At 49.0% G+C, this 14087-nt stretch overlaps 5 protein-coding genes across 5 annotated transcripts; 3 read left to right on the top strand and 2 right to left on the bottom strand.

The window, feature by feature from the left end:
* The first annotated feature begins 143 nt into the window (after window positions 1–143).
* Window positions 144–2827, top strand: EV420DRAFT_1562678 (Bestrophin, RFP-TM, chloride channel-domain-containing protein). Its single transcript, XM_060473906.1, has 15 exons — window positions 144–274; window positions 371–391; window positions 444–611; window positions 672–811; window positions 864–1005; window positions 1080–1561; window positions 1584–1600; window positions 1656–1710; window positions 1771–1852; window positions 1914–1962; window positions 2017–2073; window positions 2149–2194; window positions 2254–2282; window positions 2338–2368; window positions 2428–2827. The coding sequence occupies exons 1-15, from the start codon at window positions 237–239 to the stop codon at window positions 2601–2603; spliced, it is 1533 nt and encodes a 510-aa protein (XP_060327164.1). The 5' UTR covers window positions 144–236; the 3' UTR covers window positions 2604–2827.
* EV420DRAFT_1562665 (uncharacterized protein) lies at window positions 2823–5597 on the top strand. Its single transcript, XM_060473905.1, has 10 exons — window positions 2823–3090; window positions 3144–3535; window positions 3595–3740; window positions 3800–4531; window positions 4595–4683; window positions 4736–4845; window positions 4911–5004; window positions 5068–5190; window positions 5257–5284; window positions 5360–5597. Exons 1-10 carry the CDS (start codon window positions 2901–2903, stop codon window positions 5499–5501), a joined length of 2046 nt encoding a protein of 681 aa, XP_060327163.1. The 5' UTR covers window positions 2823–2900; the 3' UTR covers window positions 5502–5597.
* A 1575-nt stretch (window positions 5598–7172) lies between these two features.
* Window positions 7173–8277, top strand: EV420DRAFT_746239 (uncharacterized protein). Its single transcript, XM_060483310.1, has 3 exons — window positions 7173–7528; window positions 7589–7660; window positions 7718–8277. Exons 1-3 carry the CDS (start codon window positions 7376–7378, stop codon window positions 7838–7840), a joined length of 348 nt encoding a protein of 115 aa, XP_060327162.1. The 5' UTR covers window positions 7173–7375; the 3' UTR covers window positions 7841–8277.
* A 3076-nt stretch (window positions 8278–11353) lies between these two features.
* Window positions 11354–12170, bottom strand: EV420DRAFT_746084 (APG12-domain-containing protein). Its single transcript, XM_060483308.1, has 5 exons — window positions 11917–12170; window positions 11726–11862; window positions 11608–11670; window positions 11514–11551; window positions 11354–11468 (listed from the first exon to the last, which is right to left on the bottom strand). Exons 1-5 carry the CDS (start codon window positions 12035–12037, stop codon window positions 11447–11449), a joined length of 381 nt encoding a protein of 126 aa, XP_060327161.1. The 5' UTR covers window positions 12038–12170; the 3' UTR covers window positions 11354–11446.
* A 104-nt stretch (window positions 12171–12274) lies between these two features.
* On the bottom strand, window positions 12275–13612 carry EV420DRAFT_746132 (uncharacterized protein). Its single transcript, XM_060483309.1, has 4 exons — window positions 13359–13612; window positions 12587–13259; window positions 12442–12534; window positions 12275–12373 (listed from the first exon to the last, which is right to left on the bottom strand). Exons 1-3 carry the CDS (start codon window positions 13535–13537, stop codon window positions 12460–12462), a joined length of 927 nt encoding a protein of 308 aa, XP_060327160.1. The 5' UTR covers window positions 13538–13612; the 3' UTR covers window positions 12275–12373; window positions 12442–12459.
* Between the last annotated feature and the right edge of the window lie 475 nt (window positions 13613–14087).

The following is a 14087-nucleotide window of genomic DNA, read 5'->3' as shown; positions in this document are numbered from 1 at the left end:
GTCTGATTCCTTGCCATGGAAGCAGCGTCGTGACGAACTCAGCCTCCTTGACGGGCGCCCAGTCCAAGGACGGGCTTAGTGCCTTTCGCCCACCTCTGACCCGCGGCCCTACGTGTTCTTAAGCTTCAGGTCTTTTTCTGTCTCTGAAAAACACAGATACAACACTGAAACCGGGTGTATCCATCTCCTTTCCGTCATTGATCGTAGCAATTTCATTTTTCAGGCCAGCGGGCGGGATGGCAACTGCACCAGCACCTCTTGATATATTGTCCATGTGCGCTTGACTTATTCCACTCTTTTGCACTACACCATGGGTCTCGAAGATTCTGACATCTATCCTTTTTCAGCGAGTTGACACTATTGGCCACAGGGGTTTCAGTGTACCCGATCCGTAAGCTGCGTCTTAGATACTCTAGTACGGCGTTAACGAAGGTTTCGTCCAGTTTTGCACCCAGACAATCACCTCGAGGGACCTTCGTCAACGCTGTGCTCGCCACTGCACTATTCCGATGCTGGCACATTCTGATATTCTTCTCTGCATGGGGAACGCTTATCACCATCCTCAATCACCAGGGCCATGAGCTTTACTTTACGGCGACGCTCCTCACTGTGTTGGTCTATTATAACACACTGCTTGATCCGACGGACCATAACTTATGTCCAATCCATAGGGTCGGTACCGTGCTTGGTTTCGTCATATCTTATCGTACAACTTCGTCGTTCGAGCGGTATAACGAGGGTCGGCGGTTATGGTCACAAATTATTTTGGCGAGTCGGACTTTTGCTCGAACGGTGTGGTTCCATATACCAGGTGCCTATCAGCTGTTTCTCGTTTCGGACTTTCTTCAACTCTTTGATAACAGATCCGCCTGCGACGGAATCTGCTTCTGCAGAGGAGCTCAAGGCACGAGCGATGGTAGAGAAAAAGACCGTCATCAATTTACTCGAGGCATATGCTGTGGCAATCAAGCATTACTTGCGTGGGGAAGATGGTATTTATTACAAGTACGTCTATTTTAGTCGCGTTTCTTCATGTCTAAGTATTTTTGAACACCAGGGACCTGTACTACCTTGTCAAGTTTCTTCCCGCCTATGCGCTTCCTCCAGGCATACCCTCTCATCCGGACCAGAAGCAGATGGATGAAGGGACATTCGCTCGCTCCGACGGATTCTCCCGTACAACCGACGGCCAACGGCAATCGCCAGTCTTTAGATCGTCCTTCCGGTGGCAACCTGCTGCATCACAGAACCTCGGTATCCTCCGCGTCGGCTCCAGCAGGTCTACCCCTACCAGCGACAAGCCCGATCTCCAAGAAGCCCGTATTCTTGGAGCATTGGAGGAGCCCAGAGCCCAAGGGACGTCACGCGGACCCGCACAAAGATAAGATGATATTGAACAAGGCCGACGAAGCTTACCTACTACCAGCTAGTATGCCTCCAAAATACCACTTGTTCGATCTGTTCCCGTTCTCGTTATTCATCCAGCTTCTCACCAAGCGGGGTAAAGAAATCAAGGGCAAGAAGGCAGCCAGGATAAGGGCTAAGATGAGGGACAGAGGACGTCTCGCACAATCTGCCGCTAGAAATATCCCTGTATCTCGTAAGCATCGCCGATGACCATGCCAGCTGAACATCACAACTGACAAACCGTTCAGAGTTCATATATATCAGCGCTCCAAAAACGGAAAACGATGGACGTACCTACGACAAGTGAATATCTATCTATCTGTTTATTTCTGGGAGCTTTTGGTTGACATGTGCATACGACAGACACACTGCTGGCGGCGCTCAATCAGCTTGTTGACAGTCTCACCGGTCTCGAACGTATTCTCACGACACCTATCCCTTTCTCGTCAGTACATTATGTCCCATGATGATATTTCCCTCATGTCGCTTAACTGAATTTAATTCAGTTACTCCATTCACCTCTGGGTGGTAACAATCCTGTATAATTTGTGTTTGGTGAGATCCGCTCGCTTTGCGTAGGAGCTTGACTTAACGCCGCCACCTCTATAGCCATTCCAGATCTGGCAACCCTTGGGGTGGATCACCATTCCAGCCTGTTCGATTCTGGTACGTCCTTTCCACTCACATCACATCAACATGTGATGTACTATGACCTCGACCTCGGCCTCATATTCACTTTAGAGCTTTATATTCTTCGGGTTCCTGGTGGCTGGGGAAGAAATAGAGAGTAAGTGTGGGGTTTCGACTATACTATGATAAGTTGGACTGAAGTACTATTTTGATCAGATCCCTTCGGGTATGACAAGAACGACCTGGTAACCACTAGCCTCTCTGGATGAAACGCACCCATCACTTACTGCGCCTCCACAGAACATGGATCATTTCACTTCGAATATCATCCGTTAGCACCCGTTCCACCACCCCATGGGCATCCGAAGAGACTAATTCTACTCTTTATAGGCAATGAACTCAGGGCCATTACCTCGGCGGCGGCGCCAGATCCTGCTCGCTGGGCTTTCGCTCCAGAAAACGATCTGCTGTTTGCCACGAATTATGACAAGGACGAGCGGGTATCACCGGAGGAGTGGGCACGAAGAGGGTCTACACAGATGCAGGCTGCTGCAAGTTTTATCTAACGATATATCCTTTGGGCACTGGCGCTTTTTAAACATGGACCCGGCCCGCAGACAAAAGTGATCCTGGAGGACAAGATGGATGCTCTCCGGACAATTATCAAAAATTAACGTTCTTTGCTACGTTGGACTTTTAAATCTTCACGCTATATATATATAGATGTATCCACATCATCTACCTCACTTGCATATTTTATAGAGTACCTACAATGTCATCACATGTTTTTGTTGAAGAGGACTCGAGCCGGCGGTATTGTTATCCCGAAATGGTAATCAACCTCTGACTCGGTAAATTTTGTTATGAGGCTTAGTTGTCGTCTTCCATCTATCCGATTTCTGCCATCGTACACCCGTCGTATTCATCACGTTCATCGCAACAATTCTGAAATGTCGACGGTGAACAAGAGTGCCCATCCATTCGACAAGGCGCAGCTGGAGGCTCTGTTGAGCAGGAGATTTTTCTACGCGCCTGCATTTGAGATCTACGGTGGTGCGTGACCTGCGATACTACTGAATATATGCGGTTCTGAAGATTCCTTGTAGGCGTTGCTGGATTGTATGACTATGGCCCGCCTGGCTCGGCTCTGCAAGCGAACATAATCTCTGAATGGCGGAAACACTTCATCGTAGAGGAATCGATGCTCGAACTGGATACTACCATTATGACCCCTGCTCCTGTCTTCGAGACTTCTGGCCATGTGGCACGATTTGCAGATTGGATGGTGAAGGACACGAAAACGGGCGATGTACTTCGAGCGGATCATTTGGTGAAAAATGTTCTGTCAGCGCGACTTGCAGACGACAAAGAAGTTAGACTGGGTGCACAGCAACCCGTAGATCCTGCGGCTGCAAAAAAGAAGAAAAAAGACAAGACGCCGCCTAAGGTTGCCTTGGATCCTGCCGTTGCGAAGGAATACGAAGTGATTTTGGCTCAGGTCTGTTTGTATTGTCATATTGGCCCAGCAAGCGAACTAACTAACAAATCTGGAGACAGCTAGACAACTATTCTGGTCCAGAACTGGGTGAATTGTGCAAAAAATATAACATACGAAATCCTGACACGGACAACGAGGTTGGCGAGCCTCAGCTGTTCAACTTGATGTTCGCGAGCAGTATCGGCCCGACCGGCCAGCATCCTGGGTACGTCTAGCCCCTCCCTCCAAATGTTCTTTCTCCATCTCATCTCTTTCTCGTTCCAGCTACCTTCGGCCAGAAACAGCCCAGGGCCATTTCCTCAATTTCTCCCGTCTCTACGACTTCAACAATGGCCGTGTCCCCTTCGCCTCTGCACAGATTGGTCGATCTTTCCGTAACGAAATCTCACCACGCGCTGGTCTTCTTCGTGTCCGAGAATTCACTATGGCCGAGATCGAGCACTATGTGGATCCTGAGGACAAAAGTCATGTTCGGTTCAAAGAGGTCCGCGATGTTATTCTTGTCCTCCTTGATCGTCATGTGCAGGCGAGCGGTAGCACTCGGGTGGTCGACATGACTGTAGGCGAGGCTGTGGACAAGGGAATCATCGCTAACGAGACTCTGGGATACTTCATGGCACGTATCTATCAATTCCTACTCAAGATCGGTATCAACCGCTCGCGGCTGCGGTTTAGGCAGCATATGGGCAATGAGATGGCTCACTACGCCACCGACTGTTGGGATGCAGAGATCGAGAACTCGACTGGCTGGACAGAATGTGTGGGATGTGCAGATCGAGCCGCATATGATTTGTCAGTGCACTCGAAGAAGACTGGACACCCGCTCGTTGTACGGCAGTACCTCAAAGAGCCGATCGTTACGGAGAAGCTTGTTGGTGACCTGAACAAAAAACTGGTTGGCAAGTCGTTCAAGCAGGATGCCGGCGTCCTGACGAAACACATCGAGTCCCTTGACGAGTCGGAGCTCCTCAAGTTGAAAGAAGATCTATCTAAAGGGTAACAAAATTATATTCCCTGTTCCGTTCAATTGAATATTTTCTCACGTTTATTGCGATTTAGTAACGTCAAGATTGAAACTTCGGAAGGGATGTCGTTTGAGCTGTCTCCGGAGTTTTTAAGCATCGAGAGAAAGACCTTCAAGCAGAGCAGTAAGTACCGATTACCGGAACTTTCCGTTGATACTGATTGGATCATTATCAGTTCGTGAATACACTCCGAACGTCATTGAACCTTCCTTTGGTCTCGGGCGTATCCTATACACTTTGCTGGAACACAACTTTTGGAGCAGAGAACAGGATAAGGAGCGAGGGGTACGCATCATTATGCATTAATTGAAAGGAACGTTCATCTGACAACTCTTCGATAATGAATGCAGGTACTATCGCTTCCTGCTCTGGTAGCACCGACCAAGGTCCTTATCGTTCCCCTAAGTTCCCGGGAGGAATTCGATCCCATAGTTGCAGAAATCTGTACGTCTAACGATGACTATTGCTCAGGATGAGGTGATACTGACCCCTTCGCTCCCATGACAGCTGCTAAATTGCGTAGGGCGGGTGTATTCTCTCGTGTCGATGACTCTAATGTATCCATCGGACGTCGTTACGCACGAAATGACGAACTCGGAACACCCTATGGAATCACTGTTGATTTTGCCTGTGAGTATTCTCGCTACGTCATTTTTTCCGATTGGGAAAATCATCCCTAATGGTATGTCAAAACAGCCGTGCAAAATAGGACCGTAACGTTGCGGTGAGTTCCCCGTCTCCTTCTTTTCGATTTCAGGTACTGATTAACCTGTCCATCTGCCTTTGCAATGTTATTCAGCGAGAGAGATACCATGGATCAGAGAATTGGTTCCATCGACGAGGTGATTGCGGCAGTTACGGATTTGGTAGAGGGGAGTATCGAGTGGCCTGAGGCTTGCCAGAAATTACCTGCTTACGATGGCGTGCAAGCCGTCGATTAATGAATGAACGTACTACGACGTTCGAGGAGTAAATGTATTGTTAATGTAGAGAGCTAATAGAACTGACGATCTCGGGCGGCAGGCTATACTTGGTGACGAAAACCCGGGGGGAACGGCTATCCGGTGTGGCAGGTTAAGTTCAAGTTGTTGATGATCAAGGGTGATTCCCGAGGAGCTACTAAAGTACGCGGGGGGGATGCCAAAGCAACCATGCAATATGCTTATTAGCCTGCCATAGGGATAAGTGCTTGCGTAATGCGGGCGGGAAGGGTTTTTGTATTATGATTACAGGTCAACAGACAGGGCCTACTATTCATAGGATGCAACCCGTGAACTGAGTATCATCCCGCTGGTCGGATCTATGTTGAATAGATCGAGAGGAAGAGACCAATGTTTATTTTCGGTATCGGGGCTAGAAGAGACGGGGAAGTTCACTACGGGAAGAACAGAAGGGATGAAACAGGGAAGGAAGGAAGAAGACTGGATATGTTGGGAAGAGAAGGGCAATAGAGTGGGGTCACAACATGTTTTAGTGCTTGCGAGGTAAAGCCTGCCTGCTACGAGAGAGGAAGTTGAGATGCCTGTGCTCGGCGGGGTAGTTTTGACGTATACACGTAGGATAGACGGTGCGTGGGATGAATGTTCTACATTATTTAGTTTGATAACAGTGATCACTTCCATGCGACCTAAGCCCTGAAGGCGTCGGATTCACAGTGGCAAATCCGTTCAGAGATAGTCCGTGTAAGTAATTCCTGCTTGTGGCTGGATACATAATCTGTCTTATCAGCGAGGGTAGTGTAATAAGCGCAATGTACCTGCACATCGTACGTCAGATAGAGCGTAGCCTCTTGTTGTGGTATCAGATTCAACAGTGAGGGCGACACGTGTGTGAGAGACCGCAGCGAGCGCGCTAAACTCATGACGGTCAGATGACAGGCGGCCCGGCGGAAATCAATTGTCGCCCTCAGCTCGGCAGAAATCGCAACCGTCTGGTCCGGGACAGCGCGACCGAGTACGCAGGGCTGCCCTTGTGCGAACCTCGGCCGGGGGGGAGGAGGAAGGGGGAGGCACCAAGACAAAGGCTGAGCATATCACAGAAAGAGGGTATTTCATCGATGGGTGCGATAGCATGTTTGGCGTATGTTTCTTTGAAAGAGAGGGACAAAGGGCAGTGAGCACGTTGAGGGACCAAGGAACGAGGCGCGAGATATGGACAGGGTTTAGGGACCAGGTTAATGAAACTCCGAGAAAAATCCTGTTTGTACGCCCATTTCCAAGGACGTGAGTAAGTAACGAAAGGGAAAAGATTAACAGAAAGATGGCCGGCAAAGTGGCCTTAGGAATAGCCCTACAAACGGTGATGCAGGGAAATTATTCGCAAGAGTTGATTAATCTTTGGTTGCCGCGTTTTTCAGGGAACCCCAGAAGATTGCAGCGTGGCCCTTGTGTCTGACAAATTACAAAAAGGAAATTGAATTTTTTTTCAGAAAAAGAGAATAGCCGGCAGGAAGCCGGGTTTTATCGAAACAGAAACGGGACGGCATGAGAACGAACGAGATCTGGGATGATCCTTTGTGAATCTCGCGTCGCCGACACATGGCTTCCAAGAAGGCACAACTACCGGAGAAGAGAGGTAACTCGATGAAAATAAATATAATATTAAAATAAGGTGTGATGTCCGGCTCCGGCCTACGTGCCGGATGCAGCATATGAGATAATTTAAAATAGATATAAGAGCGCAAGGTTTTGCCGCTCATTTTCTTTCCTCCAGCCCAAGTACCTGCGCCTGCGCACCGTTTTCTCTTTCTCTCCCCCTCACTCGCAGGTCCCTTCGTTATCCCCCCTTTGCTTTCGTTGTCGTCGTATTCTCCATTATGTCTTCCCGCGACGCGTCCAAGGGTGTTCCGTCAAACCTCCTGGCTTTCCCCAGCCTGTCTTCGTCTCTCCATGCTCTGCCACAGGCCACCAGCATGAATGGTGTCTCCCTACACCCTAACATGTATAGCCAACCTGCCAGCGAGGCAAAGGTCCGTTTATTGTGTTGGCTCATTGGCGGCGCAAGTGGCTGATCATGTTATTGTCTCCAGCTACAAAAGGCCTTGTCGAACAAGGCAGCCCACCCTTCCCAAAACCCTGCTATGGCCCCGTACATGCGACCCGTGAGTATAGTTTATTTATCTGTGGTCCTCTGACAATGTGCTGACCCTTTATGTCAGGCCACTCCATCGTCACATTGCGATTCCTCACCTCTCATGATGCGGAAGCCGGTACGTTTTCTCTTTACCCTCGGAACGCGTAGGATTCTGATATTGGCGCCGATACAGCAAAAATCAAAATGAACGCGTCGTTCAATCATCTTTCTTCCCTCTGGTCTTTTGGTGTTCATTTAGAACCTACAGGGACTCTGTAGACCCCCCTCTCTTGGCTGTTTGCTAGTCTTCAGCTATATGTTGCATTTTGCTTTCGTCGGGCTTTCGTTTGCATCACATCACATCACATAGAACATCATGCATCCTTCATCCATCATCTTCATCGACTTCATTTTTTCTCACTTATCTTGGGCTTTTGTGCATTTCTACCTTACTCTATAATTTGGATATTATAGTATAGACACCTTCGGGTCCTGCTGCAATTGTATGGGTACTGCGTGCTTCTTCGGAACTATTTGTCGGTCTTTTGACATGACCGTGAACATTCGAACTGTAATATGAGTTGAATATTGAATATTCATCCATGTTCGCGGGTGATGTTACGTCATTATATTGAAGAGGATTTATTGAATGACTCGGGTCGCCGCGTTTTCTACCCTAGATCTCCCCGTCACTGACTTGGACGATAGCATCTCTATTATCTCTCTATCTTGCCTCTTCTATCGCAACCTGTAGTCGAAGCATGCTTTCCCAGTTTTATGTTTCGGTTCCGCTAACCTATCTCTACCCCCGCTCAAAAAAATTCCGAATATTCACATGGCCCTCATCATCAGCTAGTATGTTACATGTTCGCCCTCTTCGATCCTGAACATGCAAGATAAGGGAAGATAATACTCGCCCATCATTCACTTGGTAGCCGAAATGTGTCGGTGTTCAGCGACCGACTGAATAGCTTGCGTCATCATCCGAACCGGCGGCGTAGCTGCATCCCCGTTCACGAAAGACTTGGGGGACGAAACAACATACATAAGTGTAAGTACATGTACCGGGTACCGTGGTGACGCAGGTGACTAAGTCTTATAATACATAAGTGACCTGGCCACTGTCCGGTCCCGAGTTCCGTGCAGACAATCTATCTCCTGCAGGTACGAAGATGAGACGCATGTTCACGTCTTGGCTATAACCAACAAATACCTCTTTCGAAATCCAATATATTCAATATCAATGGACTTAATTGACACCGCCTATTGACCTCTTCGTCGGTTCTGTATGATATCACGGACACCTTCTCATCTTCGCGCAAGGACAGCTTTCGTTATACGTCCTCTCTATTGACGTCGACAATGTCGACAACTGCTCCCGGCCGACGCCTTCGCTCGGATGTACCCGTACACTGAGCCCAACGATCCGCTGTTTAATTATCTTTTTTTCCCAGTCCTGGATGATGCGCACTGACAGACATACCTGAAGGAGAACCTGTCCGGATGCTTCCGTCGGGACGGTCATATGTAACCCCATCACCCTGTCCAGGTTACTCAGCCCCGGATATAAGTCTGTACTATCTGCCTCCGCGATAACATACACGTAATGCCCACCTGGCGTCTATTGATCGTATAAGCTCCTCCTCCTTATCGAGGGGGGTAGGGCACTTATTACCTTGCGGTGTTCATGATCACCAGTCCCAAGTCGGGTATATCAGCCCTCCCATTTATTTGCCAGTTTCTCTTCTCGTGTTCAATGGAAAACGTGTTCGATGCATTGCATTGCCGCGGGGTGACTCGTTACTTGAACAGATTGGCTCGGGTGCCTTGCTTGAAATTGAGGGGTTCCGAGTCGTCGTCACGCGTGTGTTCACAAAGAAATCCCTTCCCGATCCACCACTCTGGTGGGTGGGTCTCTCAGAATGGCATGGGAACTATAACCTCTGCGCAGCATGGTGAATGAGTGGATTAGTGAGAAATTCACTGGCAGGCAGGCTTCGGGTAATATATATTGTAATCCGCCAATCCTTTGGGTCTTTAGGTACCGTTTCTCTCGCACCAGTTTGAATTGAGAGCCCTTGGTTGGTTGGGTGCCCAGGAATCTCCGTGCCCCAAAAACACAAAAGTATTGTGTGCGTGTAGGCCTTCCAGCCATAAGCGCGGAGAGAAGAGGACTGCATGTCAACCTCAGGCCCTGTAGCTTATCCGACGCGGGGGCCCACCTTCATTTGACATCGTGAGTTATCTTATCTACATCGGGAGAGCGATGATCTGTCGATCGTTTGGAGTGGGACGATCGGCGAAATGATCATCGTAGGAATCGTGCCAACGTCAAGTGCTCGTATTCGAGATCCGTATTCAGTACCGGGAAGGCTACTCACTCTCCATACGATACGAGGGCAACAAGATAATTGGGGCGGAATCTTCTTTATTCAAGTGACTCATTCTGCGTTAACCCTTGTAGTATAATGCGCGCAGCATCTTCCATTACAAGCGCAGCTAACCAACAAGGTGTAGGGCAATATCTAAATGAATAACCCCAACCACTCCATAGTATCATACGTCGGCAGATGAATAAACAACCCTTAGATTATAGATAAGCATCTTCATTTAAGCACACGGCCACCGACAAAGGTACCTTTTGGTACAACCTGCGGCATCCACTGACGCGTTGTCAAGTAACTTTCATCACCTCGAAGTTTAACCTTGGAATGCGCCACCGCTTACTTGCGAATTGACCGAGCACGCCAACCTCGCGAAAAAAACAGTAATACATCGAAGCCCAACTACAAACCGCGGAGAAAAGCCAGTTAGGACGCGGAAATTAATTCACGACGAGGTTTCTTCGCCTTGTGCAGATCCTTGGCCTTGGACTTCGAATATGCATGGTTGATAACTCGTACGAGGCAAGATTTGGGTGGGATCGCGCCGACCTGTGGGCGCTATTACCTATGAGTTAGTTTCAAGTTGAAGGCGGTCTTCTTCGATACGCATTCATTCGTATGTGAATGGCACGTTTGGATGGTACGAAGGAGCAACGCTTCGAAGTTGATGAAAAGACGTGCCTTCGGGTAGTCCCTAAGTAAGAAGAGAAGGGAAACAGGTGGATTCCGAGGACTCGAAGATGGTGCAAAGCACCGTGAACGTGGTGAGCCATCTAGCGCTATGGCAAGGATCGAGTGAGAGGGTGCATCTAGGACTCAGGGCGAAAGAATACCGGGAGTCACCAAGAAGGAGCTAGCACTGATCGTCCCCTCATAGCTAGCGCCGGAGAACTGCAAGTAGTGTCAACCTACAGATCCAAGAAGGCGCAGTCAACCGTACAGAGGAACATTGAAAAAAACCCGGATCAGCTTCAGCGGATCACGGTTAAACCGCCACATTCAGATAGGGATTCGCAATCTTTCAATGTTTTGTTGAACGTGGACGGAAATGAAACCCCCCTCGAGGGATAGACGAGATTTACATGCTGGCTATCGTCAGGTATGGCGTCATTACAGGCCCCCTTGCTAATTGAATGAAGAAAACGTGTTTTCTGCGTGATCTGATAGAGAATGTAGATCATCATTTAATGAGAAGCTCTAAGGTTTGGGCTGCATGTTAGTAATGATGCAATGGATTACAGGACGCATAATTGCGCACCATCGATATAAGTAAGCCTTCATAGATCCATGGTTTCGGGAGATACAGAGGGCCTGAGTCTCACTAAAAATGGGACCCAAGATTGTGGGGACACTTTGCGAGATATGAACTTTGATTACAAGGGGACCCCACGATATACAGATAGAATTAGATAAACGAAGACGCGGCTGTGTCAGCCCCATGCTGCTGTAGTGCTGCAAGATATGAGCGCGATTCTAGTTAAATGAATGGGTACTGACCTATAGTTAACAATCAGATGTCCGTCAGTAGCGAATGACTGGATATCCTTGATTAGCGCATTGGGAGTCTGACAAAGGCGAGAGAAAATCGCACCTTGTATAGATTGGAAACAGTATCATCCGGTGCTGGAGAGAATGCGAGGTTGATATACGTATGCTATAGGTCGGTCGTTCAGCCTTTCAAGCTCGATCCAGTACAATCGTTCACACACCAACGGCTCTCCTGCCTTCCATGCCAATTCCTTCCTTAAAAACTGTATAACAGCCTGGAACCTATTTGACGACGTGATTTTGAAGAAGTTCTGCTTCATAATTGGGGCATTTCCGACAGCCTTGAAGCGCACAATCACTATATTTTCCCTGCGTAAAACGACATTCATCCGGGACGAGGGCTACGACGCACCTTTCTCTCCGTCCTTTTTCTTATACGTCTGCAGTGCCTTGAGGGCCTCGCTTGCAGATTCTGAAGGGCCTTCTGGGTTCGCCCATGACGGTAATGGCCGGTCTGGTGAATCGGAGGACATGGCTTCATGTGTCACGCCATGTCACGCCTCGTCGCGGATGGTTACGCCTATTTTTGGACTTGATCATTTCGAATTCCCACCTATCCTCCCCTTTCATGAATTCGACGCACGGAAATCATAGCAGCCAGACAAATATGATCCCCGCTCTTTCATCTGTCGAACAAGCTTATTGGCATGGTCACCACTGCAGGGACGAGTTCTAAAGTTCAAATTCCGCATCATACGCATGTTTCCAGAGTATGTATACGTTTTAGTTAAATAAACAATTCTCGCGAATAATTTGTACATGATTTATATGAAATTCCCAGTTATCAGATTTACGTTTATGCGTCTCATCTGTACAAGTTGACAATGACACGGGTGAGTCAATCATTGCAACACGTGTAGGAAATGAACTGACTTACGGATTCCTTATGTTGTTTTTAGAACTTTCCACCGCTCAACTTGGAGAAGCCCTCGCGGAGACCGTCACCGACTTTGTTCGCCGTGTCCGAGTCCTGCGTAGTGATGAGTACCGTGTCCGTCAGGGCTGGGAAAACGGGGACCTACAAGGTTGTAACCAGCTTTCTGCGCGGCATACGATACCCCTTTGTCTACCCAGTCATTTCCACCGGTAGTACCGCTCTGGTTAGAGGATGACTTGTTGCCGGACGAGCCGTACGAGTTGTCGTTGTCGTTGCCGGAGCCGTAGGAGGTGTCTTTGTTGCCGGACCCATACGAGCTATCCTTGTTGCCGGAGCCGTACGAACTAGCGGTGTTACCCGACCCATACGAGCTGTCCTTGTTACCCGACCCATATGAATCATCCTTGCCGCTCGACCCGTACGAACTGGTGTTGTTCCCGGAACCATACGAATCGTTGCCAGAGGACTTGGATCCGTACGAATCATTGTTACCGGACCCATACGAGTCAGAGCGGTCGTTCCCTCCGGAGGTATTGGTGGTGGTGGAACGATCGTTGCTCGACCCATAGCTGTCGCTGCCTCCATATCCTCCGCTCTCACCACGCTTAGCGCCTCCCGACCCATAACTATCGTCGTTGGAGCCGCGGTTGCTCGAACCGTAGCTGTCATCGTTGGAACCACGGTTGCCCGACCCGTACGAATCGTCATTCCGCGATCCTCCATAGCCAGAGTCGTTGCCGCCGGCGGTGGTAGAGGAGCCGTATGAGTCCGATTTGGTAGACCCGTAGGTGTCGTTGGAGGAAGAGTTGTTGTTACGACTGCCGTACGAGTCAGAATCGTTGTTGGAGGAAGTGTTTCGGGAATCAGATTTGGACGACCCGTAGGCGTCGTTGGAGGAGGTATTACGGGAACCGTACGTGTCTGTGTTACCAGACCCGTAGGAATCGTTGTTGGATGAGGTATTACGGGAACCGTACGTGTCCGTGTTACCAGACCCGTACGAGTTGTCGTTGTTGGATCGGTTATTGTTTCCAGAACCGTACGAGTCGTTGTTTCCGGACCCGTAGGAGTTGTCGTTATCGTTGTTGTAAGACATGGTAGCGGGGTGTGAAGAACAAGGTGGGTGTTTGTTATGTGAGGTTGCTCCTCTTTACTGATGAACGTGTACGCCACTGGTTTTATAGCCCCATGCTTTAGGGGTGACCTGACATCATGACGGGGAGTTTAGTGCACCGAAATGTCAGGTATCAGGTGCTGTTCGCGGCATCTCTTCCCCCCAAGAACCCTTGTTCTTCATCGTTTAGGCGTCGATGATAGACGGCTGGCATACACAGCCCAGCGCCCAAGCTAGATGCAGGACAGTATCCGTTGCAGTGAACGAACGTTCATTGGCCTCTCAACATTTCATCTGTCACGGGTCGGAGTGTGCCTTCGGACCAGTCATGACGCGATCGACCTCGAGGTGATGGCAAGAATACTTGATGGCGATGAGAATAGGCGATGCAGTATGGCGCAATGAAGAGCAATTTAATTTTGCCACTACGAGTCATCCAGCAGCGCTCAACGTTCACTTTCGACATCCGATTCCCAGTGCCTCTCAGTTGACCTTGAGTCGAAAAGCATACTACTCTCGCTCATTGGACGAT

Source organism: Desarmillaria tabescens (genome assembly GCF_030435595.1).
Source record: "Desarmillaria tabescens strain CCBAS 213 chromosome Unknown EV420scaffold_36, whole genome shotgun sequence".
NCBI lineage: Eukaryota > Fungi > Basidiomycota > Agaricomycetes > Agaricales > Physalacriaceae > Desarmillaria > Desarmillaria tabescens.
The sequence above is the reverse complement of the archived record's forward strand: the minus strand, read 5'-3'. Positions and strand labels throughout refer to the sequence as shown.